The sequence below is a fragment of the Boleophthalmus pectinirostris genome, unplaced genomic scaffold (assembly GCF_026225935.1).
Source record: "Boleophthalmus pectinirostris isolate CB_2022bp ecotype Guang Dong unplaced genomic scaffold, ASM2622593v1 HiC_scaffold_18, whole genome shotgun sequence".
In the NCBI taxonomy this organism is placed as follows: domain Eukaryota; kingdom Metazoa; phylum Chordata; class Actinopteri; order Gobiiformes; family Gobiidae; genus Boleophthalmus; species Boleophthalmus pectinirostris.
Window position 1 is genome coordinate 24210288 of NW_026571133.1, and position 27873 is coordinate 24238160.

At 38.4% G+C, this 27873-nt stretch overlaps 1 protein-coding gene across 1 annotated transcript; it reads left to right on the forward strand.

Moving 5' to 3' along the window:
* Positions 1–168: 168 nt before the first annotated feature.
* On the forward strand, positions 169–27862 carry adamts6 (ADAM metallopeptidase with thrombospondin type 1 motif, 6). The gene is made up of 25 exons (XM_055154187.1): positions 169–539; positions 1294–1695; positions 1778–2160; positions 2968–3142; positions 3751–3959; positions 4058–4141; positions 4275–4420; positions 5102–5145; positions 6292–6397; positions 7841–7987; positions 10102–10243; positions 12204–12311; positions 13419–13564; positions 14447–14510; positions 15723–15825; positions 16039–16172; positions 18191–18314; positions 18922–19002; positions 20015–20178; positions 20930–21068; positions 21913–22042; positions 23198–23402; positions 23476–23652; positions 25292–25448; positions 26209–27862. Exons 2-25 carry the CDS (start codon positions 1596–1598, stop codon positions 26316–26318), a joined length of 3378 nt encoding a protein of 1125 aa, XP_055010162.1. The 5' UTR covers positions 169–539; positions 1294–1595; the 3' UTR covers positions 26319–27862.
* The last annotated feature ends 11 nt before the right edge of the window (positions 27863–27873 follow it).

A 27873-nucleotide genomic window follows, 5' to 3' on the forward strand; every position in this document is an offset into this window, starting at 1 on the left:
AGTTGGCTTGAAGGATGTTTTACTATTAACAGTAAAAGTTGCAGCACCAACAGCCTAGGTGAGTAACAGTGATGGACATGCGCACAGCTGATGAAGAGGCACATCTGCACTGACGTCACCTCCCTCTGAAAAAGCTGCTAATTTGAAGGTGTCCGGGAGAGGGACATAACCCGGTCTCTGCAACGTTTGTGCAAGGAGCAGCTTCAAGACAAAGTTTTGCGCTTGTGCACGTACTTTGACAATTCTCTACGACCTAAACTAACTTCTTAAGCCCCCCGAGCACACCAGACCAAGTCAAGACTATAAAGACGACTGATAGGCTGAAAATAGAGCCTTCTGCTGGACTACATCCAAGACTTAAAAGCTGAGTAACTTTTTGAGTTCAGTGTCTGGGCGTCTGATCGGAAGAGAGCGACACTGCGGTTTCAGAGGATGACTGAACGCAGCGTTGGAAGTGCGTTACATCTGCGGAGCGCAAAGCTTTTGTTCTGTGGTCATCCTGTGCATTTGGACTAAAGATGACGATGAAGTTGATCTTGGTAGGCCTGTGTCTTTAACTCTCTCTCTATTTTTGCAGTATTACCATGTTTGGATAACCATCAACGAGCCTTTTTAAGTTGAGTCACTGTATTTTTATAGCATGCATCACAAAGATGACGTTTTTATTATTTGTTAACTTTAAGCTCTCTCAGCTGCAAATTGTTAAAGATTGGTTCAGGGCTGTATCTCTGGTTAACTCTACCGAGTACACCAGACAGGGGACTCATCTTTTCAAACAAATCAAGCTCTCTGATGTGATGTCACGCAGTTTCTTGTGGTTGCAGGCTTGCAGCTCTGTTTGAGTTTATGCCGGTGTTCCTACGGGCTGCCTGCCAATGTCTGGGTCATGGTGGCCAAGTGGGAAGCACTGCTGTCTGGACTAGGCGAGTCTGAGCTGGAGAAATATACAGTGCTCAGAAAGTAGTAACTTGACATTAAATCTTGATCCGTGATCTTCGTTTGTTATAGCCTGATTTATCTGTGAACGCTGTATGCCTTTCCAACTTTTTTTTTTTTTAAAGCAAATAAACATAATTTATTGTTTTTTTCCACATTTGTAGAATAGCCTAGAAGTAATTATTTCAACAGGCTCTCAGTCGAATAGCCTATTAATCGAACAACCTACTAACACTTTTAGCCTACAGATTTAGCACTCTGTTACTCAGCGATGTAAAGAACCAATTAAACCCGAGCAACCTGCAAATAGCCACAGAAACCAAGATTAACTAACATCTACATCTAATCTTTTCACAGAAACTCAGGTGGATTGTTCAGGACAACCTTCCCTTTTAAAGGACTACCCAACAAAGGCGGCTGTCTCTGGTGGATTACAGAGTTGCTCCCAGACATGACTTTAGACGCCAATAAGACTTGGAAGCTTTGGCTTTCAGAAGAAATCTGAGCCCTAGATGAGCTAAATATTGGCCCACAGACACTTCATAGCATTTACAGAGGCAGACCATGGGCTTGTTATGGTGTGTCATCCAACTGATTGCCTGTCTATAGACCTTCTCTAGCAGCTTCTGTCCCACCCATGTCATACACTTTCCAGAATTATGGAAATTTTGTGGAAGATGCTGACTTGGACACTGAGCCTGATGGTGATGGCTGCTACTGAATTTCAAGACACCAACAGGCTGTCACACAGTTCTCAAGGTAAGGTAAATGTTAATCTTACATTATTCAAGTGTTCTACATAATCTCATGTGCAACTTGTATGTACTTTTTTGTGTAAAAGAGGAGTTCCTGTCATATCTGCAGCACTATCAGTTGACAGTCCCAGTACGAGTGGATGAAAATGGCAAGTTCTTGAGCTACACTGTGAAGCATAAACAATCGGGTCGATGGAGGCGTGATTTGGCTGATCCTTCATTTGGACCGCAACCTCTGCAAGACCCTTTTGAGTCCAGGCTGTTCTATAGCCTGTCAGCTTATGGAAAGCACTTTCACTTAAACTTAACACTCAACCCACACTTGATGTCAAAACATTTTACTGTGGAGTATTGGGGGAAAGAAGGGTTGGAGTGGCGGCATAACATGGTAGATAACTGTCACTATGTTGGATTCTTGCAAAATCAGTATAGTACATCCAGAGTGGCCCTCAGCAACTGCAAAGGTTTGGTGAGTATAACATGCTTTTTGACTTGACTTAACTCAAATTGGCCTAATCCCGAAATACACAACATTGTATCTTTAAATTGTATCCTTTGCTCATTTGAGGTTGAGTTTTTCTTGTGAAACTAATAAAAGTGGTCACAAAATCACATGTGACAATCCTTTTACATTCATATCCATGGTACATCTTTGGCATAGAACAGAATCAGAAAAGCTTTATTGCCAGTGTCAGGGGATTTCTCAAATTAGACATGTGCTTTGGCAGCTTGATGCAAATATAACAAAGAAAAAAATATAAAATATATTTGGCTTTCATAATATAGACAATAAAAAGTATAGATATAGGCCTACATAATTTTCAATGTGGTCAGAAAAAAAACATAATATGACTACACCAAAACTGAACAAACTGTTTCATCAGACAACCTTGAAAGTAACTTAAGCACTTGCAAGATAAATTTTTATCTTGCCAGAGCTAAAAAGTATTTCATTTTTTATTAAGACCAATTAACAGTGTTAAAGCGGGTTTAACTGCAGAAAAGTAAAAGTAAATATTGCAAAAGTGATACTGTCAGTGTCAGTTTTAAATATATACAGACTAATCTTTGATTTATGGTCCATAGTCCAATGAGGTTCATTTGCTTATCTGATAATTTATCTATGGACAGCAGTCTTTGAGTTTTGTCATGAAGGGCTACATTAGATCACAAAAACAAGTACTAGTTTACAATATAAGTATAACACATTTCAGTACTCACATGTTTTTACAAACATTGAATTGATCCCTTCTCTCTTTTTCTCTTTACTCCAAAGCATGGTGTCATAACAACAGAGGAAGAACAGTATTTAATAGAGCCATTACAGAACATGTCCTTGACAAACTCGCCTGAATGGAACCTGGATGAAGCACAGCAGCATGTTATTTATAAAATGTCTGCCATTCCCTCACCACAAGAGCATAGCCAGGAGTTCAGCTGTGGCCTTTCAGGTTGGTACACCTCCATCTGGGTTTGGACTCTGTGTGGATGGAAATGACGCTTAAGAATGATTTAAATAGCTGGTTAGAGGAAGCATTGGTTTGGTGTTTGGTAGACAAGACCAGGCCTCTTGTGTGCTGTGTTTAGGTCTGGTCTGGATACCTTTCAGGCTGTCATAGACATCCATCAACTGTAAAAGGCCCCTTTACATTTCACTCACCCAGACATTTATAGAAATCTTTGGCATTTTAACAAAACCAACTACTACATTTTTAGATTTTAAAGTTAAAATCTGGGCTTGGAGAAATATGACAACTTGGGGAAAAAAGAACCAGATGGTAAGGCAGGTATTTGGGCCATGGTCTTGTAAGACGGAGAAAGGGCTGTCTTCACCAGGAAGCTTGCATGCCCTGACATGTACCATCTTATAGATTTTTCCCAGAGCATCTGGGTCATAAAGCAAAGGCCTGAGCAGTAAGGTTCAAAGGGGCAGATTCCCTGTGTGCATTTCAAATATTTGGCTAACACTATATTGCCTACTGAAGCAGTATGTGTCATTATTTCAAAGATGAGTAATATTTTGTAAATTGGGCTAAATGACTGCACCTGTTGTTCACAGATCTCAGTGCATCTTGTCAGTTAAGAACATCGCCCAGTGGTCCCCAGTCACCTGCTTCACAAAATGAGTTTTCCAATAGTACCCACAGACCGAGGCGCTCTGTCAGCACTGAGCGCTTTGTGGAGACACTAGTTGTTGCTGATAAAATGATGGTCGGTTATCATGGACGAAAAGATATTGAGCACTACATTTTGTCAGTAATGAATATTGTAAGTGTTTTGTTTTTGTTTATGTCTATGTTTATTTTTTTATACCTTCAGGATACAAATGTCTGACTTTGTGCCTTTTATTCTTTTCTGGAGGTCAGGTTGCCAAACTTTACCGTGATGCCAGTCTAGGAAATGTTGTGAACATAATAGTCACACGTTTAATTGTTTTAACAGAAGATCAGGTATGAAATTTATACTCATGGTTACTATTACAGCAGCACTTCCAATGTTTTTTATTTAATGCTTTAATTGAACTGATGAATAACATATATTATAAAGTGCAAGCATACAGTTTTACAATTTTTCCTTTTGTAGCCTAATCTAGAAATTAACCACCATGCTGACAAGTCTCTGGATAGTTTCTGTAAGTGGCAGAAATCTATTCTGTCTCATCACAGCAATGGCAACAGTATCTCTGAAAATGGCATGGCTCATCATGACAATGCCGTATTAATCACAAGGTAAGTGTGTGTACAGGAATATCTTATTGAAGTCTACAGTAAATTCACTTTGTTTTAACAAATACGATTGTTCTTGTCTTGATCATATTTCCATTTACTTCCATCATGTGCCATGTACCTTTTTAAATATGCACATTATCATTTTATTTTGGTTTAGGTAGAGCACCATGTCATTTTGCCTGCAATTGTATGTCAGTAAAAACAAACTGAATGATTATCTTCTCCTATTATATTGGATTTTTCCCAATAAACATACAGCAATATCCTGGATTCTGGCAGAAAAGCTTGTGGTGTATGATTTATCCCCATAGTGGTGACTGTGCCGTTTTTGTTGTTTCCATGTCAGAATGTCTGAATAGGAATTTGAGGCATTGTTGTTTGTTTGAAATCCGACCTGTCACTTCAGTAAGATACACTGGGGTATTAGGGAAATAAGTAATATAAGTAACAATAAATTTTCTAAATAGGGTAAAAAATGTGCCAACTTCAGAAGTGTCCAAGAGGAGAAATGGACTGTCAAAAAAATACTCATCAAAGTGAATAGAGTGAACAAGAATAAAGATGAAAAAGTATATGACAACTGATGCTCTGATGGAATTGTATATAAACCACTAAAATTCAAAAGTGTAAAATATCAAATTAACAAAAGTATTTAACTTAATTCATTTGTTTGCCTCACAGATATGACATATGCACCTATAAGAACAAACCGTGTGGTACATTAGGTAAGATTAACCACTTATTTGTCACATATTTTTGTATTCCCCACCGAAAGTGTTACAGCCAGACAGTTCCAGTGATGTATAATTCAGATGTATATGTTTACACTTGTGTTGTTCTAAATGCACTTCTGTTTCTTGGATGTCATAGACCTGGTCAACAATATGCAACACTTCTTCATAGCCTCTAGTTTATTAAGACATTTTCCTTTGCCCCTGGTGGTGGCCTGTAACCTCAGAATGTCTAAGGTGTTTACTCTTGCACTGAGAAAGGAAAAAGGTATGCATTGGACAGCCAAGCAGTGAGATGGGGGGAGGAGAATAGGGAGTTTAAAGAGCAGGGGGTAGTAACAGAGGAGGAGATGGACATTAGAGGACAAGTTGAAAGGAAAATGGAAGAGGAAGAGATTGCAGGAGGAAGATAAAACTAGTGACATTTTGGTAGTAACTGGGGGTGCCTCAAGTTACCCCTTGGCCCCACCCTAAATCTTCTTACCCAATTCTTCTTCCCCCATCTTATCTGCAGCAAAAGCCCCCTCAGGCACCACAGTATATCTTTGAGGTAATATTGTGACTTCAGGGCTGGTTTGACAGATTGACCGCATTTGTCACATTCCCCCCATCCCTTTAATTGCCCTGGCATCTGCTCTGTTTCCTCGTTGTCTCACCTTGCCTCTGCTCCTTAGGGATCATGCTCCCAGGTCACATCTCTACCCTTTAGGGTCACTGAGTAATCATGGGGCTAGAAATTATGCACATTTCACTCATGGCATTTCAGAGAAGACGCCTTACATGCGTCACTTCACCTTTACCTAATTAATTAATATCCCCAGTTATATATTCCCCCAAAGTGATTTGTTTGCATCAAAGTGCTTCCTTCCTTATTTGATTGTGATTGTCTTAAAGATTCATTTGATGCATAGCAGCAAAGCACACGCCTATTGCAGTGTAATTTGATCCACACTGCTCTCACCTGTAGATGTAACCTTTTAGAGAAAAGCATCTCCCTATCTGACTTGTGAAGTTGTGAGTCCTGTTCCTAAAAGGTTCTAAAGTTTTAGGAAAGAAACATGTATAGTTTGATAAGTTATCCACTGTAATTTAAATTCACTATATTCACTCTGTTTTTGGTGATTTTGTATTACTTCATAGGTTTGGCCTCAGTTGCTGGTATGTGTGAGCCAGAGCGAAGCTGCAGCATCAATGAAGACATTGGCCTTGGTTCTGCTTTTACCATAGCACATGAGATTGGCCATAAGTGAGTTTGATTTATAATATACATAGCCTTACGTGAAGGATTACACTTTTCAGCATATCTTCAAACTCCATCATACTTCAGTATTTTCTGCTGTACAAATACTGGCTATCAGACCTGCTGGTACGATGCTTTTTCTCCTCCAGCAGACTGCTTGAACTTTTATCGCTACATTTTTCTTCATGCAAATGTTAGTGTCCGCATACCTCTGGCTCCTTTTTCTTGAATATAAAGCAAAATAATGATGATGTATTAGTCTATGTATCCCTGTCTGGAGAGTTCAGCAAGATGGCGATTTCCTTTATTATGTCTCATGTCTGCTTCTGTTGTGGGGCAGTTGTAAAAATAGTCTCTGCTGCTTCTTGAGGATTAAAAAAACTCTGGCGTGGTGTGGGGGTTTCAGGCAAGTTGATTTATTTCCAGTGCAGAGTAAAATGTCATAAACGCCAGCCTTAGATAAACAGGTTCAGGCGGTGTAACATGGTTTGGTATATACATTAGACATATAAGTGAACTTTGACATCTTGTTGTAACCTGAGATATTTTTACCTACAATATCCAGACATTAGGGCTGCAGATAAAAATTTAATCAAATTGCAGTTTCAGTGGTTGCTGAGTAATTTCTTCTGGAAGCAACAAAGTATCCTGTATTGTTATGAATAAAACAACAGTTCCATAAGTTCCAAATTTCAAATGGAGGACAAAGGCTTATGTAACTAGTTTTGTTTTCTATATTTAAAAAAAAGAAAAAGGAAACAAACATAAAAAGTTGAACAGTGTCATTATTTGTATCCACAAAGTTGTCAAAGCAGTCTTATGCCATAAAGTAATTTCAAATGAAAATGATCACACTTTTGTTATTGAATAATTATAATTGCATTTGAAGCTGATGTGGGGAAAAAAAATCCCCTTTATTAGTTGTGCTGACTGTGAAGCCATTGTTCCAGTTTTTGTTTTATATGGGTAGGTCAAGTAATGTATTAACCATACACCAGGACTAAATATCTGTATTTTGAGAGTTTAACAGCAAATCTATATATAATTCTAACCTGACCTCCAACTCAGTTTTAAACAATAGTTTAAAACTTCTACCAGACATGTATATTACATGTTTAACATTTTTGATTGACTTTCATTTCTGTGCCTTTTGAGCTTAGCCTGTAGTTCAGCCATAGATAAAAGGGTTGATGGGGTTCTGTTGGTGATAGTGAGTCTCCCTTGTGGCCTGCTCAGACCTGCATAAGCTGATTGACAAGCAGGAATCACAGTGGTGATTAAGCCTTTCTTGAGCTCCAGACAGGGTTTGACCCTTAACCCTTAGATCTTGTCCACACAGCTGGTTTAGAGCTACACAACTCAAGTTTCCTGTAGTCATTGTGTGACCCAGGAGCTAAAAAGCCATGCCATCTGACATTTCCTTTTATTCATTTATTTATCTTGTTTCAGTTTTGGGATGAACCACGATGGTATTGGGAACTCTTGTGGTACCAAAGGCCATGAGACAGCCAAACTGATGGCTGCTCATATAACAGCCAATACCAACCCGTTTTCTTGGTCTGCCTGCAGCAAGGACTACATTACCAGCTTTCTCGAGTAAGTGGAGAGATCCTAATGTAAATGATAAGGTAATGCGTGAACAATTCTGTCTTATTTTATGTTGCCATACTGTGATATAACTTGAATAAGTTTCTACCTGTAATCCACAACAACTAGTCATAAAGTCTCTTTTTGGACCCCTGTGTGATAATTTCTAATAACTCTGCCTTCCTCCTTGGCACTTCAAGGCAGTCAAAATGTGTAATTTTGGTTTGTAGTGATGGTTAGCCCAGCTGTGCCACAGTCAGCCCTCCCATGTTTTATGGACAGGTCAATCAAGACAACATTTTTAGGAGGTTACATAGGTTACAAGCTGAACAGTAACATTTGGCAGACAGACACACCACTGGTTGAAGTGAACAGGGAAAATGAACTAACATTGAACTGGAAGACTGATATCAATCATAGCAGTGGGAATCAAAGACCCACTTGCAAATAAACAACAACAACTCACATGTGTATATCTCTGGTAAGGAACAGCTGGCTGTGATAATGACAATGATTAAATTAAATGAAGGCTTTTACTGTGATGTCTATTGTCTACACATAATGTGATGTTCATATATGCACCTAAAACCATTAATGCCAATAAAACACAGAGTCATCTATATGAAAATAAAACTTACTGTTTATCATTTTGTCTTCAGGGAACTAAAGTTTAGATTATGGGAAGTCCATTCCAGTCTGTAAAATATCATTCCATCTGAGCCACTCTATGAAAGTTTAAACCATTTCATTTTTAGAGGCCCACATTGTGTTTCTCATACTTATTATCTTCAAATATGACTTTAGAATGAGAGTTATGTTTGTATTGCCCAGTTCAACAAGCTTTTGAGTCACAAAAAGTGCAAAATGTTAACTTTTAGCTACTTATAAACTAAAATGCTAGTTTTTAAGCTTGCAGCCTGTGCAATCTTATAAGACTATATACATTCATGAGTTTATGGTGAGACCCTCCAGGAGCGATTATAAAAGTGGCCGCGGTTGTCAAATGATGTTTCCGCTTGAGCTTTGTGGGCAGCACTTGTGGTAGAGATGACAGTGTTGTGTGCCAGCTTTCAACTACCATACAAAGAGCTACTTCTCCAGTTCTCTGTAGGGTTCCTGTCTGTTTTTGGCTCAAATATCTAATGAGGACATTGCCACTAAAAAGCGAATAAGTACTCAGTTTCACCACTTATAGTTCTTCAATTTTTCAGTGGTGCTTTTCTCCATTGAGACTGTATTGCTTTGTCTATTTATTCGTACTGTGGGGACTAGGTGACTAAGTGCATTGCTTTGTTGGCCTGAAAATAGTGTTTAAACATAACTATAAAATAACCATACACTATATAACTCTTCATTCCCCGAGTAGAACTTTATCTATGATCTGCTTTGGCACTCAAAGGGTGTACCCTCAACACCTACCACTTGCATGATTTCAGTTGCAGTCTCATAAAGCAGTGCACTACGTTATTGTTGTCACTCTGCCCACTTTTCCTTTCCAGAGTGTGGAGGCCATTCTGCATGTAGCAGATGCCACAGCTGGAAATAACAGTGTTATAGTAAATACTTAAGGTCATATTCTCCTTCAAAGGAATGTGCTGCCTCAGAAAGAAACCGTAACCACTGAAAGAATCACTTCTGTTTTCTAATAAATAAAACAATGACAGAATGCAACTATGCACACACTGAATTGGAATCTTTTAAGAGGAGTCTGCCTTCTAAGTTTTTCAGACAGGCGCATTTTCAAATCACTAGTTTTTAGTTCACTATTTTTTCTAACTAGTATTTAAGTTCAGGTCTTATACAGGGTAAACTACATTCAGACAAGCCAAATTATAAAGTAAGCCACAGGACAAGCACTTGACAACTTATGCAGAGAGTACAATTTTACAACTATTGAGCTTGTTATGTTTTGTATTTTAACACAGTTGAAAACTTAAGACCAATTTTTCCACCCTGATGAGTTGGGGAGAATTTATTTTATCTGTTATCAATAGATGTAACTGAAGGAGAGATAGCCACTAGTAAATTAACCTGTCTATTTAATTTATTTTTTCCACGGACCAAGCAAATAAGGACTCTTAGTGTTGGTAATCAGTCTTATTTCGAGTTTGTATTTTTGACAGCTCAGGTCGAGGTACATGTCTGGACAATGAACCTCCAAAACAAGACTTCCTGTACCCAACTGTGGCCCCAGGGCAGGTGTACGATGCAGATGAGCAGTGTCGCTTCCAGTACGGAGCCTCTTCACGCCAGTGCAAATATGGGGTAAGAAACTGAATGTTTTAATGATGTTGTTCTCATGAATTTGCTCAACACCCATTTCATTTATTCAATGTTAGATTCATAGTTGTTTTTCTAGTTATGTTGTTTACATTCCAATATACGGCTAATTTACCATTGTAGATTAGATGGATAATTGTTTAATGATAGTACTGCTTCAGCATGTCTAGTGTCTTGTTAACACAATATTCACTAGCTAGGACCACGCCAACGACAACATAGTGCGAAGAAGTTTATTGATAATGTACGAAGCAAGGCAAAGATGGCTGGGTTGAGACTCCAGGTGGGGACTCCGTCTCAATCTACAATTGGCCCAGCCGGAACGGGACCCCCCTTGTAGGGGTCTTATGACTGAAAGACAAAATAGGGGATGGGAGGGTGGGGTCGAGTTAGCCGAGACAAACTGGGATGATGGGAAAGGCTGCTACATATAGGCTTCTGGGAAATTAGAGGTGTGGTCGAAGTGAGCTGTGATTCGCAGGTGAGAGGAGAGGGCGGCTGAGGCGTGGTCCTGCTCCTGAATCTCAGTTAATCGTATTAACTACATTTGTAGCCTTGATACATCTTGTAAGATGACAATGATTTGCTCGGCTGTTTAAACTCTGTACATAATACAGGTAAAGTAAATCATTCTAATCTATCAGGCAATGCTGTGATTTTATTTTGTACATATTTTCACCAAAGGTGTTGAGGATAAGTATTGATAAGAGTCAAAAATTGATTTCATTTCATTTAGAACATTACAAAGTAATCAAATAAATGATGTAGTCTTACAGCATTGGATCTCATGTCAACTAAGCAAAGCCTTATTTCAAAGGTCAGAACTTTGCTCTGAAATGGGACAGACCAGTAGTCCAGTAGATGCTAAGGCCAACTCAACAGAATAGTGAATGTTGGAGGTATGAAATACAAACATCCTTTAACATCCATTCCTTGGTTATATTAGTGAAGCCCATACACAGCCTCTGCCTTTTTTATTGTCAGCTTGTTCTCTTTTGCCATAAATCCATCAGGTCTGCATCAACATTAGTTAAGGCCTTGGCCACTGACCTTTTAACAGGGCTGGGATAGTGAAAGGATCGGTGGGGTGGCTTATTGAAAGCAGCTGGCAGACAGGAGTTGCTGCACTGTGATAGTGGCAGTTTGCCGCTTTATTTAATCTGGATAGACTCAAGGAGCTTCACGTCCATGGCATATTTACTGACCTCCAGGGTCAGAATCTCTGCACAGCTTCATAACTCTTTTTCATTGGCTTGTTCTTCTACCATACACAATAGCCCTGTAAATGCCTTTGAAGTGGATATGTTGGATGACCCAGTTCAGTTTAAAGGGAAATATAAGAGCTGTTCTTGTAACATGTGTTCATTTTAGTGGCTTATTTATTTGGGGGCAACTTAGTGCTGTCTTCCCACTTTGTCTTGCACACTCCCACCATGTGGTAATCTAAAGGCATTCTCAGTATTTCCCAGACGAAGGAGTAGAGGGGAGATGTTTATCCAGACCAGTCAGTAATACCTCAGATATTTGTTGGGCCTACAAGTCATCTTTATCTCAGACTTGGGAGGCCTGTTGCTCTATCTTGATTTCCCCCATGAAGCAGAAATGTGATTTCTTGAACTGATGTCACAGTCCCGTGTGGTCCTGAGGTGAAAGTGAGCAAATATTAGTCATGGTGTTGATCCAGCAAACTCTTCATTTTGTCATACAAGAACATTAAGAGCACCCACTGACCCCATGATCCAAAACATATGTACCCTAAAATTTCCTTGGTGTATAGCACACAGACTCCAGTGGTTAAATTGTATTTGTATTTGTACCAATGCTTACAACAATGCTGTTTGGTTTCTTGTTTATCACCAGTTACCAATAAATGCTTGGCAGTCTTTTAAACAGATAATTCTAACTGAAATAATTCTGACCAACTTGCTCTTGCCGTCTTTCCTAGGAAGTGTGTAGAGAGCTCTGGTGTCTTAGCAAAAGCAACCGCTGTGTCACTAACAGTATTCCTGCTGCTGAAGGAACTCTGTGTCAGACTGGCAGTATCGACAAAGGGGTAGGTCTTTCTCCACATCTCACTTCTCGTGCAAATTTATATTATGATGTATTGTAGTCCCTCTGTTATATACAAATGTGGCTAATACTGTCAATGCACGTGTCTCATTACGGTCTTCTATGTTCACCACTGGGAAGTGCGGCATTGTTACCCATCAGGCTATGGGTCATCTGCCCCCGTTTATGGTGGCTAGGTTAGGGGAGACAGTTTTAACGTGGATTACAGCCTCCATTGTCTCTGAATGGGCCGAGGTCTAAAAGAGTAGAATAGAAGAGTGTCACGAGCTGTCATCCATGATTACGATTAGCTCAGTGGAGCCTTTGAGGACAGGGGCCAATGGATAGGGTCCTGGACAACATAGGGGGGCCCAGGTTGAGCTGGTTGCTTTGGAGCAGTGCCCTGTCAGGGACAGCTTCAAAGGAATATGAATGTCAGCCATTTCTCACCCAGCGTGCACTAGAAAGGGGCCACAGAATTGGGGGAGCTGACGATTATGGTTCATAGGCAGAAAAAAATTTAGAACTCACAGGAAAAAAGTAAAAGTTTTAGTATATTATCTTATGTGTTTAGTTTATATCTGATTTTTGCTTTGTGATACACATCTTTCTTTTTTGGTTCTGTCCAAAGCCAATGCATTTCTTTTAATGCAGTGATTGTGTCCAGTCAAGAAGGGCAACATAAAGAGGACAGCAGCCCAACATAGCCCCTACCTTAACCCACTGACACAAATGAGAGACAAAAGAGCGTGTCTGATCCCCTCTGAAACTCTCAACAGCTTAGCACCAGGCTTACAGTACTGGAGCAGATTTACACACGACTGCTGTCTGGGTGTAAAACAATAGAAGCAAATCTATATTGGAAAACAGTAGTTTATAACGTATGGACTGATATTGTGCTAAACTAGCTCAATCATTGGTCCTTGATAAAAAATAAATATGCACTTTTTTTTTCTTAAAGAACTGTTTCTTGCTCCCTCCGCTTGTCACAATAGTATTTTTAAGTTTTAAGAAACAGGGATTGGATTACTTTCATACATATACAGTATATAATGCTGCAACAACTTGCCCCGTGCATATTTGAATTCAAAATCTGTAAATGTTTTTTCAGTGGTGCTACCAAGGGGAGTGTGTTGCCTTTGGGACGTGGCCTCAGAGCGTAGCTGGAGGCTGGGGACCCTGGTCCATGTGGGGCGAATGCAGTCGGACTTGTGGCGGTGGTGTGTCCTCCTCCATGAGGCACTGTGACAGCCCAGCGTAAGTAGGCAAAGTAAGCCACAGCAAGCGGAACACACTCATTCAAGTCCCACCTACAGGTGTGTGTGGGCGGGTATCACATTTTGGGTACTAAAATCTATATACACGCATGGGACTTACCTCCCTTTTGGAGACAAAAACATCAAGTCCCTGTGAGGTAAATCCTTCATTATTGGATGAGCAACATGGTTTAAAGTTAGGATATGGGTTAAAATAGGTTAAGGTTAGGCATGTAGTGACCATGGCTGAGGTTAGGATCAATCTCCAGGATATGAACATAAGTCAATCTAATGTCACCATGACATGGAAACCCAGTTTGTGTTAGTGAGTGTGTGTGCGCAGTGGGTGGGTGGATTCATACATCACATGCATGCATTTTAGGGGAAATTTTTGTAATTTCTGGAAATTACTGTAAATTATAATATCAGTTTTTAAAGCTACCACCTGTAAGTTTATTAGATTTCTTTTTAACCAGTAGATGGCAGATGTGAAACCTGTTTCCCTTCCCTCACTGGTTAGTTCAGGTTCACCTGTGCTCTCAGGTCTGGTCTGTTAGACCAAAGCTGGCACATTGTCAGACAGCAGTAACGTAGATAGCATGAAGTGAGAATATAACAGGGCCCAGTCAGCCAATCCAATTACAGATGGTAGCTTTAAAAATACGTCAAAAATATAAATATATGAAATGGCTTCATAAATAAACTTGATTTATAAACTGCCGCCAACATATGGAAATATTATAGATACAACTTGTGTTTTCCGGCTTTATTCTTGATTAATGTCACTCGGCAAACACAAAATACATTTAAACACAAAATACACATTTAGTGATTTAATGTTTCATTTACTTGTAGTTTTATCACTAACTGCTGTGTCTGGCAGCCCATCAGGAGGAGGCAAGTACTGTCTAGGAGAGAGGAAGCGTTACAGATCCTGCAACATAGATGTGAGTATATTCCTTCTCCTCCTCATTTATGTATAATTTCACGTTTAAGCTTTTTGCACATACACTGCAGTGCAGGTGTGGTTTCATGTTAAAATCTTGACTGAATCTTGCTACAGCACAAGTCCAACTACTTCTTTGGTGGTTGGTTAACCTCTTTTGTGAAAACTGACCATAAGTATTACAGAGGAGAAACTGGGAAAAGAATGAACATAAATGGCCAGTATGCCATTGCACAAATCTATTTAGTGTCAAACATATTCTACACCAGCTGCAGTGCACTGCACTCAGATCTGTTTTCAAATATCATTTGTTTTCAGGGCTCCCAACTTTCCTGTTTCCATTTCACATGGCCGATATTGAAAATACAGCAAATACAGTAAATACAGTAAAAATCAAAATGTTAAGACCAAGAAAAAAACAAACAAACAAACAAACAAAAAAACAGACTTTGCATTTCTTTTTCAAAATTGAAATCAGAAACTAGAATTTAACGATGTAATTGAATTATACTTGATATTACATTTTAAACTGACAGAGGTTGGGCAGCATTAGAGACTAGATTTTCCAAGCTACAAAAATCCTTCTACTCACAATTTCTCATTGCGAGAATTTAGTGATACATTTTAATACATTTAGACATTTATACATTTTGAAGATTTAAAGATTTTGTTGGGGTCACACACATTCTAGAAATTGTTATTGTTCAGCTTCAGCTTGTTATGCTTCAGCTTTGATGTAATACTGCCTATAGAATGTATTGTGAAGTGTACTATGAAAAAGGAGGTTTAGTTTCCTGTGCCCCACTTTCACATGGAACACTTTCTGCATCTGAAATACAGCTTTGACACTGGCGCTTTTATTTGTCCTTAGGGAGAGTGTTTTGAGTTTCTTGGGACCTTTTCACACCAATAAACTCTCTCTTTATACTTTTATTCCATTGTTGGCCTACCTTTGCTGAGAGAAGTGTCAACCCAGACACCTAGGCTTTTCCAGAAAAGAGGACCCTGAGACTAGCCTCTGCCACAGTTGTGTGTTGAAATTGTAATTATTCACCATTAATATTTAACAAACAACTAAGTCATCTTCCAGCCTCACACAAACCATAAGTTTAGATATGCCTTTGAACAAACAAAAAAATGCTGTTTTGCTTTTATTGTATAATTTTTATACAATAAAAAACATGTATACAACATATTGCATACTTAATTTCAGGCATGCCCTGTAGGGTCTCGTGATTTCCGAGAGAAACAGTGTGCTGACTTTGACAGCATGCCTTTTCGAGGGAAATACTATAATTGGAAGCCATACACCGGTGGTGAGTTTACCTAATTTTAAGATTTTATTCCCTACATTTGCCATTCCAGTTTGTTACAGTGCAAAGTGCAGTATGTTACTTAAGTTAACTTTCAGTTTTTTATGATAAAAGCATCGCTAGAATTAGATTTTTGTGGAGATTTTTTTGTTTTTACATGGCAAGTAAGAACAGTTGGATCACTATAGTCACTGTATGTACTCTTGTCTCTTACAGGTGGTGTCAAACCCTGTGCCCTAAACTGTTTGGCTGAGGGATATAACTTCTACACAGAGCGCTCCCCAGCTGTAATAGATGGTACTCGCTGTCAGGCGGACTCACTGGACATTTGTATCAATGGAGAGTGTAAGGTATGAAGTACTTCTATTCTTAACATTACAAAAAGGGCTATTGAAAAGTATTGCAATTGCAATTTGAAATGTAATCTGTTTCACTAGTCCACATTTTAAACTCATCCAGGCGCACTGACAACTGAGAGAAAACTGAATCATCACCTTCTTTTCACACAACTGCTGGTTTTCGAATTTTAGAATTTGATGATGTCAAGAGCCAGATTTTCCTATTGATTACATTGTACTTTGCAAGAAAATGCACTAACGTTGAATCTGATCATTTTTATTACTGACTACAACAAATGTCACATTTTAACAATATAAGTTTTAGCTGCCCCCCATTTCTATCAAAATATTATCGCCCTATATAGATTCTTGACGCCATCTGAAACCCAGCAGTAAGACTGGCCATTGTTTTGTTTGCAGAGGAAATTGTGTCGCTTTAATAATTGCAGTGTTTGTATTTTGTAATTGTAGCCATTCAAATTACACATAAAATTTTATTGTGATACATATCTTGCAGCCCTAACAATAACTTTAGAGGTGGATTTAGAGGTTTAGAGGTACATGCACACATGTAAAAGTAAGACTGATTTACTCTAGCAAAGGTACAAGATGTAGAAAGAATGTAAATACTTGAGTAAGAGAAAAAAGAGAAAATACTACTTAGTTGTACTTAATTATGGGTAAGGATTTTTTAACGGTTACCAGCAATATTGGCAAAATCTGTGGACGGCTCATATATCTGTGCCAAAATCTCAATATTGGACTGATACAATATAATTTCTGGCCTGCTCCAGTCTTTGGGTGCCGATGTGTTATTCCCAGTGTGTCCTCAGTGCGTCAGATTTGTCTTTTTGAACAGATTAATGAGTGCAAATATGAATTTATGTCCCCAACAAATATATATATATATATATATATATATATATATATATATATATATATATATATATATATATATATATATATATATATAAATAATATACTTTTTTTTTTTTTTTTTTTTAACAAAAGGAACTATAACTTAATATAAATTTGGTTCTTGTAAAGGATTCAAAAACCTTAATATTGGTTATTGTCCACAACAGCAAGACAAATATTGACTATTAGTATCAGCTCAAAAAAATCTATGTCAGACAATCCCTAATTAAGAGTACCACTCTTCAAGTAGAAAAATTAAATGTTTGAAAACTCATGTAAATGTGTTTGAGTAAATGTAAATGAGTACTACCCACTTCTTAATTTAAGATGCAAATGGTTTAAATTTAAGATGCAAATGGTTTAAATAAGGAAATGAAAGTCCCTCGAGTGTGATTAGTTTATATTAAAAGCTGTCTGATTATGTATATCCTGACTGTTTGCATAGTGACACCTGTGTGTTGAGTTTGTACATCAGCAGGTAATTTGCATCATCTTTTGGCACCAAAAACTCTATTTGATACCTACATTATTACATTATTAGTAAAACATGATGTGTGAGTGAATACTCTCATTTAAGGAGCATTACAGGTTTATTTCCAGACTCACTCCAGCATGTCTTTTATTTTATAAGCTTGCTTCTCAGTGATAAATCTCTGGAACACTGTCTACTTGGAAGAAGCACAAAAACTGCTTAAGCTGGTCTGGGTGCACATGTGCAGAAGAAAAACAGAGAGAGAACTAGAGCTAGCATAGAGGTATGTAGCATAAGCTAGTGTTTAGGTCTACTTTATTAATCCCTTTTGAGATAAATAAATTCTCTGCATTTGACCCATACTTCAATGGTGCTGGAGCAAACTGTTGTGCAATGTGCAGCTGCCATACAGCACTCGGTGACTCATCTCCAGAACTTGTGCTAGACTTGGTCAAGACCTCCTAGCTAGAGGATTTTACCTAGTGTGCATGTTTTGGTTTGAAAGGGGAAACCAGAGTAAATCAAACACACTTTATTTAGTTTTACCAATTTACCACAGTTGATAATGTCATTTGTTGTATTTTAATTGTTTTAATACCTTAAGTTAAAAAACATAATTCTGCATATTTGCCATTTATAGCATGTGGGCTGTGACAACATCCTGAGCTCAGACGCTAAAGAGGACCGGTGTCGCGTGTGTGGAGGAGACGGCAGCACATGTGAGGCCACTGAAGGACTCTTCAATGAGTCCTTACCCAGAGGAGGCAAGTATTTGACTTAGTATGGTATAGATAAGAACAGTTTTAAAAAGAAAAGTTTTATTTTAGTGTGGTTAACGCACTTGGCTCAGGCTAGATAATTAAATAAAATGTCCTTTTTGGCAATACAGCATTTGTCCAAAAGCCAGCATAAAGAGTGTCTTTCGGGAATTCAAATAGTAACTATTCTTTATCAGTATATCAATACAAACCCACAGTATATTTTGCATACACAATAAACTGTGGAGTGTGAACTGTAGCATAAGGTCATCTACATAAATGAAAAGACAGAAGCATGCATATTTCTCCTTGTATGGTATGGCTAGTAAACCATTCAAAAATACAGTGTGTGCATCTGTGTGTGTGCGTGCGTGCGCACGTGTGTGTGCGTACGTGTGTATGTGTACGTGTGTGACCAAATAGCAGAGGGGGGTTGTTTTGTCCTCTGGCAGAGTTGCTCTGTCCTTTTTTGGCTTATTTGAAATGCATTCTATATGTGGTTTTACCTCATGACATGAATTATGAACGTGTCTGCTCTGTGTTTTGGAAAAAGTCACATTAAGGGGATAAAGTGGAGAAATACCACCTTGAAGGGTCTGTTCTTCTCTTGTAGGCTACATGGAGGTTGTCCACATCCCAAAGGGTTCAGTTCATATTGAAATTAAAGAAGCCTCAATTTCAAAGAATTATATAGGTAAGTAAAGACTGTTTCAGTAGATTTTGTGATAGCAAACTGTGAATTTGTATACTGAATGCAACATTGCTTGAAATGTTATTTCGCGGTTTAATTCTATTAAATTAATGATGTGTATTTTTCAGTTTCAGTCCAAATTTATGTGTTTTGTTTGTTTGTTTTTTACTTTCAGCTGTTTCATATTTTCTCTACTTGTGGGGGTAAACCACACAGATTCCTTCAGTTTCCTAATGTTGCTGTGGAAATGCAATTATAGATAAATTTTTCATCTGTTGCCCAATCCAAAATAATAAAAATTCACAAAATGCACATGTGACTATGAGGCAATGGCATTGAACTGTATACTGCAAACTCAAGTACCACCCTGAGTTAAACATTTACAGAAAATGTTTGGTTTTATTGTGCTATTATAAAGCAGAAAGAGTTAGTGTTTTGAGAATGTCTTATTCTTGGTAGGTTGCACTTGAACCAAAAGAACTGTGTCAGGTTTGAAGGGACGTTGTGCACCTGGTCCACCATTGAAGCCTTAGTATAATTTGTGTATATCAAAGACAAAAAAACTGTCTGTTAAAATCAGTTGCTCTGAGTTAATGCATGTAGATGTTTGATTCATACCCCGCAGTGCCGAAGCTGAATCAGTTCTGCTCATTTTGGCCCAGTTGGTTTGAGTGAAAGAGGATATTTTCAGATCTGTTGTGCTTGGAAACCTGTTTTGTTTTGGCAACCGTGCAGTCTGGTATTCCTGAAGTTAGTTGAGGCTTTCACCTGAAGTGTGTTTTCTTTCTCATTTTACGTGTCTGCACATGTCAGTGTCTTCATTTCCAATGCTTCTGCTCAGTCTCTCAAAAGGATACAACACAGGAGCTCTGTGACTTCAGAGTATACCTGAAAAAGATGATGATTTGGATGAACTGCAGCCATGACCTCATACTGTCGTGACTGTGTTCACCTGCTGCTTCTGTTCAAGTTGGACAACTCTCTTAAAGGAATGATTGTCTCTTTGATTTTCCAGCATTAAAATCTGAAGGCGATGACTATTACATCAATGGGGCTTGGACCATTGACTGGCCAAGAAAGTTTGATATTGCTGGGACAGCTTTTCATTACAAAAGACCTTCTGATGATCCAGAGTCTTTGGAAGCCCTTGGACCTACCACTGACAACCTTTTTGTTATGGTAAAACGTTAACATTTTTTTACAACTTACAATATATGTGATAGATATGAGCAGTCGCCCTCTATTAAATAAATTCAGATTTCATTCACTACACTACATCTAGCCAAGCCAAGACATTGAAAATGAAAAGTGAAACTTAACAATAAGAAACAACTTAATGTTCTAAAAACTTTATATTCACGGGTTTCAGTCAGACAGTTCATTACTGATTTGAAGATTACTTTGCGCCCCAGTGCAGTTATGCCCCTTTGCATTGGTGGAATGCTAGCAGATGCAATTTTTTACTATTTCACAATCAGGTTAAGGTTAGAATCAGGTTAAGGAATAGGTCCTTTTGGTTGTGAGGACCTTTACCCATTTAAAAAAAAAATAAAAAGATAATTGTAATTTTTATTTTGTTTTTTGTAACTATTACTGTAAATTGGTACTTTATTTTTTAGATAAACAATATCTGGAAAAATAATGTACCTTTGGTTATGTAAATATTATCTATTAGCAGACATTAGGCCACCATACAGCATTTGTTTGTAATCCAGTGGTTTTGCAGTACATTGCTGAAAATACGACACACTGCCTTTGGGAGTTGATGAGAGTTGTGACCAGCCCCCAAACTTTAGACCCTTTACTTACTGCCTGTGAAGATTGCTCTAGTCATACTTAATGTTGAGTAAGAGGACCCCAACATCCTCAAGAGAAATTACAAGGTAAATCCTAAAATGTGTTATTTATTATTTATAACAATGCCTTGCAGGTCCTTCTCCAAGAACAGAATCTGGGCATATATTACAAATTCAATGTGCCAATTCAGCGGACAGGAAGTGGTGACAATGAGGTGGGCTTCTCATGGCATCACCTGCCCTGGTCTGAATGCTCTGCCAGCTGTGCTGGAGGTAAAGCAACAATCTAATTTTGTAGATCAACTGTTTGTGGATGTAAAGAGCCCTAAGAAACTCAATCTTTTCTAGTTACAATCCCCCCAAAAAGATCAAACTCTCACAGTTCTAAAGGCACAATTGAATGCAGCCTTAAATATAACCAGACCGATGTTATATAACCTGCGTGAGGTGATTGTTTTTAACAAAATATTAAAGAAGCACTGAAAGGAGCATTTAAAAATTGTAACCTATATTGTAAGGCAGGCACAACCTTTTACTTTTCACTGCTCTAAACAGCCTTGCTGTTGATCCAGATGATGTAATTTGTGTCTGCTCTGTGTCTTACCCCAGTTGCCAGCTATGATTATCATTCATGGAGTCAGCTCTGCTAATAATGAAGTCTTGTCTATCATCATAGCAATAAAAAGTTTACTCTGTCTCAAAACCATCAACTCCTTTACCTCATACTTCGCCATACCATTCATCAAATCATATTCACGCACAGATGGGTTGACTTTTTGTCCAGGCATATCACGCACATATTTATTCTTACTGTATCTTATTACAGTTGCCAGACAAAGCTGTGTTAAATTATGTGTTCCATGAGGGTCCAAAGAGACCCCTTCTGAGGTCTGATATGTCTGCACACTAACAATGGGGGGGTGACACATAGCTGTAACACTAACTCTCCAAGTTAGAAGCCAAAATAAAGTGATCAAAATTATAATGATGAATTTACTTTGCAAAATACTTCACTTAACATGTCTGAGTTAATCACAGACAGTTATTGTGCTTCAAACTCTTTAATTGAGTGCTAGCTGTGGAAAATGTCATATTTTTAAAATCATTTCCCCTGTAGGGTCTCAGAAGCAGGAGGTGGTGTGCAAGAGGCTGGACGATAACTCAGTGGTTCAGAACAGTTACTGTGACCCAGATGGCAGACCTCCAGAAAACCAGCAAAACTGCAACACTGAGCCCTGTCCTCCAGAGTATGTAAAAATACATGATCATTTTTACTAGTCTTACTCATATCTGGTTACTTTTAGAATTGTAACAAATTGCAGTGCCCATAAAATGTTTGCTTTTTGTAAAATCAAATTGGATGAAAATAATGAACTCAGATTGAGTTCAGTTTTTAGAAAAAAAAAAAACCCCAAAACTTCTCTAATCTTTGAGGCAATACACAATAAAGAAATATTGACAAATATGAGAAGTAATGGCACTCAGTGGTAAATATGAGGAAAAAAATGTCTTTATCGTTCAATTCTCTGCTCACTACTAAAATGAGAAATGGCTCCAAATGCAAAGAATTGCTCCAAACAATTACCCATTTTCAGCATTTGTTCTAATGCAGACTTTAGAATTGTTTATGCATATATTCATTTCAGTCATTCACATGACTACTGATTCCTTTCAGCTGTGCCAAAGTAGAGAGGATTCAGCTTTAGTTAGATGTGGACCAGTGGAATTACACACTCGTCTTTTTCATAGTTGATTAATATCTTTTGATTGAGACTGGCATAGGGTGTCCATATATCTTGAGGCACTGTATATAAATGCAATGAGGTTTGATATAAACTATCATTTGTGGCCAAATATCTATACAATCAGCTTAGCATGTGCATTGTCTAAAGAAACGGAGATTCAATGCTTTTGCCAAATGATACAAAACCATTCAGTTGGTTGTTGTTCAGTTGGATTTCTGCCACCACAATTGTTAATAATGTGCTATTGAGTTTTATTAGTACATAACAGTGTGCTAGATCTACATTGTGTATGGATGTTGCTGAATGAAGGCCAAATAAAGTCAATGTGTAAACAGAATTGTTTCAAATAGCAAGGACCTTTACAAGTTTTGGCAAAGAATTCTTTAGCAAATGTTTAAAACATGTTGTTAATGTTGTACATTCCTGTGCATGATGTAATATTTCAGAGACTGGATGTGTTTAGAGAGCTAATGTCAGGGTCAGTTTATAATATTTAATGTATTTTATTTATTTTTTTTCCATGGAACTATTTGGTTGCGTTAGAACATACTATGCTATGTTCAGTGTTACAACTAAGGATTTCCATGGATTGTCTGGCAAAAAATGAAGTTAACAATTTATTTTAATGTTCCCTTTTTTTTTTCTTTTTTTTTGCAGGTGGTTTATTGGTGACTGGTCTGATTGTGCTAAGACCTGTGATGGAGGAGTCCGCACCAGGACAGTGGTGTGCATCAGGAAGATGGGTCCTGCTGAGGAGGAGACGTTGGCAGACACCCACTGTCTGACTCATCGACCTATTGAACGGGAGTCCTGCAACAACCAGTCGTGCCCGCCAAAGTGGGTGACTTTAGACTGGTCTGAGGTGGGGATTTTTGCTCGACAGACATTGTCTTTTTATGACTTTTTTTAATTCATTCATTTTCATTTATTTTTAGTGTACTCCTAAATGTGGCCCTGGTTATAAACATCGCATTGTTTTATGCAAGAGCAGTGACCTGACAAAGCCTTTTCCACCTGGGCACTGTCCAAGCCACAACAAGCCTCCCGTTCGAATCCGCTGCAGTCTTGGTCGCTGTCCTCCTCCTCGCTGGATTCCTGGAGAATGGGGACAAGTATGTAATTCCTGCTTAAGTACTTGAAGGGCTTACAAATGTGGAGAAAGTCAGGTTGTTTAAGTGCATAGTTGACATAATTCAAATTTGGATGACAAATGGAAGCCTAAGCTTACCTCTGGCATGTAGGGCTGTGACACCAGCAGACATGGATAAGGCTGGGTTGATAATATCCCCTCTGACTGTTTGAAGTTTATCTCAGCACTGCTGCTTCTAGGAACAAAACTTAGTGCATTGCTGAGAAGCAGCATTCCTTTGCTGTTGACTTCTATACAAGTGGATTGGGTTTGTTAGATGACGCCACATATCTGCGTCATAGATGTAGTGTTTACCAGAAAACAACTTTTTGAATGAAAATGTAACATTGCACTCATTTGTGAATAGAAATAGTGAATAACTCTTACTTATACGGCTTTGCCCATGTGTGTTTATAAACAAAATAGATTGGTGTTGTGACTTTGTATTATGTCAGTGGCAGTAGCAGCCATAAACAAATAACCTTCTCTTTAACCTCAGAGCGATCCTGTTTATATACTCAAGAGTACAACAGCTGGAGTCTGGACTTTCTCCAGTGCGGTGGACATGAGCATTTCGTTTACTGTACAAATCTTAGTATTGCTGCTCTAAAGCCTTGTGTCCAGACTTCGGGAGAGATCAATGTAAGCTATAGAGCTCCTGTTCTTTCAAGTCATAAGGTCATTAGATCAAATCCCACGTAACTGTCATCATTGACGTGTACCATCTGTCATGGCCGACAGCAGGCCCTAATAATCATTCTCTAATTGGGAAGGGATGAAATACAGGCTTTCTGATCTGCCAGTACTCAATAAGGTGACAGAGCGCTATGCAGATCTTGCATTCGAATGCCCCTTTGTTGAAACTAAAACACTGATGACTGACAGCCAGGTGCCTACATCCATAGGCCTAATCGTAGCGATATCGACCTCCTTTGTAGTTGTTTTGGTGAAATGATGTCGGCTCCAACTGGAATCACTTTGTGTTTTATTGGTCATGCTTCAGACATTCATTTTATTGTATTTGGCGCATGCTTAGAAGTCATTTAGAAAATAGCAGGTGTGCATTTTGGGTTGTGCACATGAAATGTGTCAACAAACTTAAGTTTTATGAGAAAATATAGAACATTAGGTCATCTGTTGATTAGTCTGAATGTGTGTGCCAAGGGGCATTTCTGGACATGTCCCCAGTTTACCTGCCCATGTACAGTTTTTTCATTAGGAATTATTGTCCAGTATGCAAGAATGCAAGAATGCTATGCTATCACATGTACATGTACATATAAATATAAAGTTCTTTTTGTTTGTGAAAACCCTTATATTGATTAACATTGCAAATTAGCCATTGCTACAAATATTGTAGTATGTTTAAGTTAAATGTGCATACTTGTGCCTATCATAGAAATACATACATTTATTAAAAATATTTTTTGGCTAAAATAACTGATCTATATAGTGGCTATCCACTTTGTTCACTTCAAATGTAGCAACATGCAAAAGCAGAGTTGCCTGAGGTCACAGAAAGATACTGTGGGGATTTCTTTAGGTGAATTAGCTGGTCCTTATTTACCTTGCTTAATGACAGCCTCACTGAGTGCTCTAATTGGTTTTGCCATGTATTTCAGTGCTCTGCTCACTGTGGCCTGGGCCAACAGATGAGGACAGTGCAGTGTCTGTCGTACACTGGGCAACCCTCAAGTGACTGTGCAGAGTCCCTCAGGCCAGCCATCATGCAGCAGTGTGAGAGCAAGTGTGATGCCACACCCATTGCCACCGGTGACGGTAAGACCATTGCACTACAGATACACTTTATCAAACATCACTGGCACACTCTCCACAGCAGGAAGCAGGCTAGATCCATAGTGATGAATTAGTGAAGTTTTTACTACATTTTTCTCAATACTTTAAGTTGTGTTTTTCACCCATTTGCTATGAACCATCAAACAGGCTCTGCTGTATACCAGCTACATTCATCTTTCCAGTGAGGATGGCCCCTGGTCAAGTGATACAGTTCAGACCTGTATACACTTACACATGATGGATGGCTATTCAGATGTATAAAGAAAAGCCTTTCAATTAGCCTGAATGGAAAACGTGAGCAGCGTTTACAGGCTTGCTAATGGGATTAGCTTTAGGCTAATTGTTCCTTTACGAACAGCAGTGAGGCAATGTCTCGTTTCATTTGGCTCTGCAAAAGCAAGAGCCAAAGCCTAATAAGGGAAGACACTCTGATCGTGATAAGGCATTTAAAGCACTGCTTGACCACCATCCAGCAAGCAGTTTGTGTGCTCAAATGAGTGTGTCTTTGTGTGCTCAAATGAGTATGTATTGTTGGGATGGCAGGAAGCCCAGTCAATGAACAAGGCCAACATCAGTCTCTGCTTGTGCTTAGCCTCCAAGTTTAAATACAAAGTTCTATTTTGTAGAGGCCTTGGGGAAATCAGAGTCTCCTAAGAAATCAGATAAAAAATATAGGCATGAGGTTACTTCACTATGTGTTTGTGTCCCTTATTTAATCCAGATATTTTTTTTGTTCTTTCAGAGTGCAAAGACGTAAACAAGGTAGCCTACTGTCCGCTTGTTCTGAAGTTCAAATTCTGCAGTCGGGCTTATTTCAGACAGATGTGCTGCAAGACATGCCAGGGCCATTGACTTCTTCAGGACAAAATCAGGAGAAGAAGCAAGATGAACTGTGGACAATAAAGGGAGGTTGGTGTTGCAATAAACGTGACAGAAGAATGAAGTAGACTTCATCTGGAGCCAAGGCAACCAGAGTAGTGGTTTGTCTGTCTGATCCTCCTGCCCTCCCTCATGAACACAAACCACTGCTCAGCCACAGTGCTGATTCAAATCTGTTTATTTTCACTTCTGTGAAGTGGAACTTGCAATATTATTTGCAGACTTTGTTCTAAGTTTTATTATTATTATTGTTATTATTATAATAATTATTAATATTATGCTAGAGATCCTCCATATTTGTTGTTTATAAAAGTGCTGGACACATGGCTCGTGGAGGTGATGGGAGCCCACAGTGAACGTTTTGGTTTAATATTGTTTGACTGTGATGTTAGCATGTTGGCGTTTAGCTTTGGTGCACTTTTTGTGTAAATACTATGCTGTTGTCTGCTCAAATACCTGCAAAGTGGCAGAAAATTCCAATCTGTGTACTGTATATTTATTCTTATGTCCAAAAGAGCCAAGATGCCTACTGTCTAAAGGGGAATGTATTATGATTATGACTTAATGATATGTAAGGACCCTATCCTAAAATGAAAAATAACAAGCATATACTATCTGTGTATTAATTACATACATATTTGAGAAGGATTACACAAAACAGAACATTTATTTGACCAACATGGAAGCTTTTCAAGAAATTCCATTGGCAGGATTCACTTTGAAGGATTGATTCTGAAGGACTGAGTGAAGCCTGGTGTGGTTGTCAGTTAAGGGGCACTAAATATACAGTATAAATTACACAATGTATTCAAGGATCTCACAGAGCACGTCTCCATCATTCCTCAATCATTGGTGCTTTATTTTGATATATGGTGCTATCAAACAGGTGGCTGGGAATGGGAACATTTACTTTTAGACAGTAATACCCTGTAATTATTTCTGTTGCTAAATGCTGGTCATGTTTTGTGTTTTATTTTGTGCTATACCTCACACTGGGAATTGTTTAATAATGACATTTAATAATAACATTGCATTACGCGTTGTAATGTACAATATCTGACAACCTTTCAGTTGACCACCATAGTCCTTGGACATCTAAGCGCATATAAGGACTTCATTGGAGCTGTTAAATGTTGTTTGCTGCTGCTACATTTCTGAGGCCATCCTCAGTAAGACGATGAACAGATATCGACGAGGTGAAGGGGAGATACTGCAAATAATATTTTTACGGACTGCCAGTAGGATATAACGCCTCCATAAATCTCTCAAACTGGTCCTCAGTGCTGTGAACTTGGATATTTGAATGTTGCTTATACCTAAGTGCAAAAGAAAAGTCATGTGATTAATTCCTTATATTTTATATTCAGTATTAATGTTGGTACACTGTTACTATGTTTTTCAAATGTAAATTATATTCTAATTTATTGTGTTCCCCATTTGTACATTCATGTCACTGCATATAAAGTGAAAATATGCTGCGATATTGCCCCTCACCTACATTTTAGTAGATTCAATTAAAGGAGCAGTC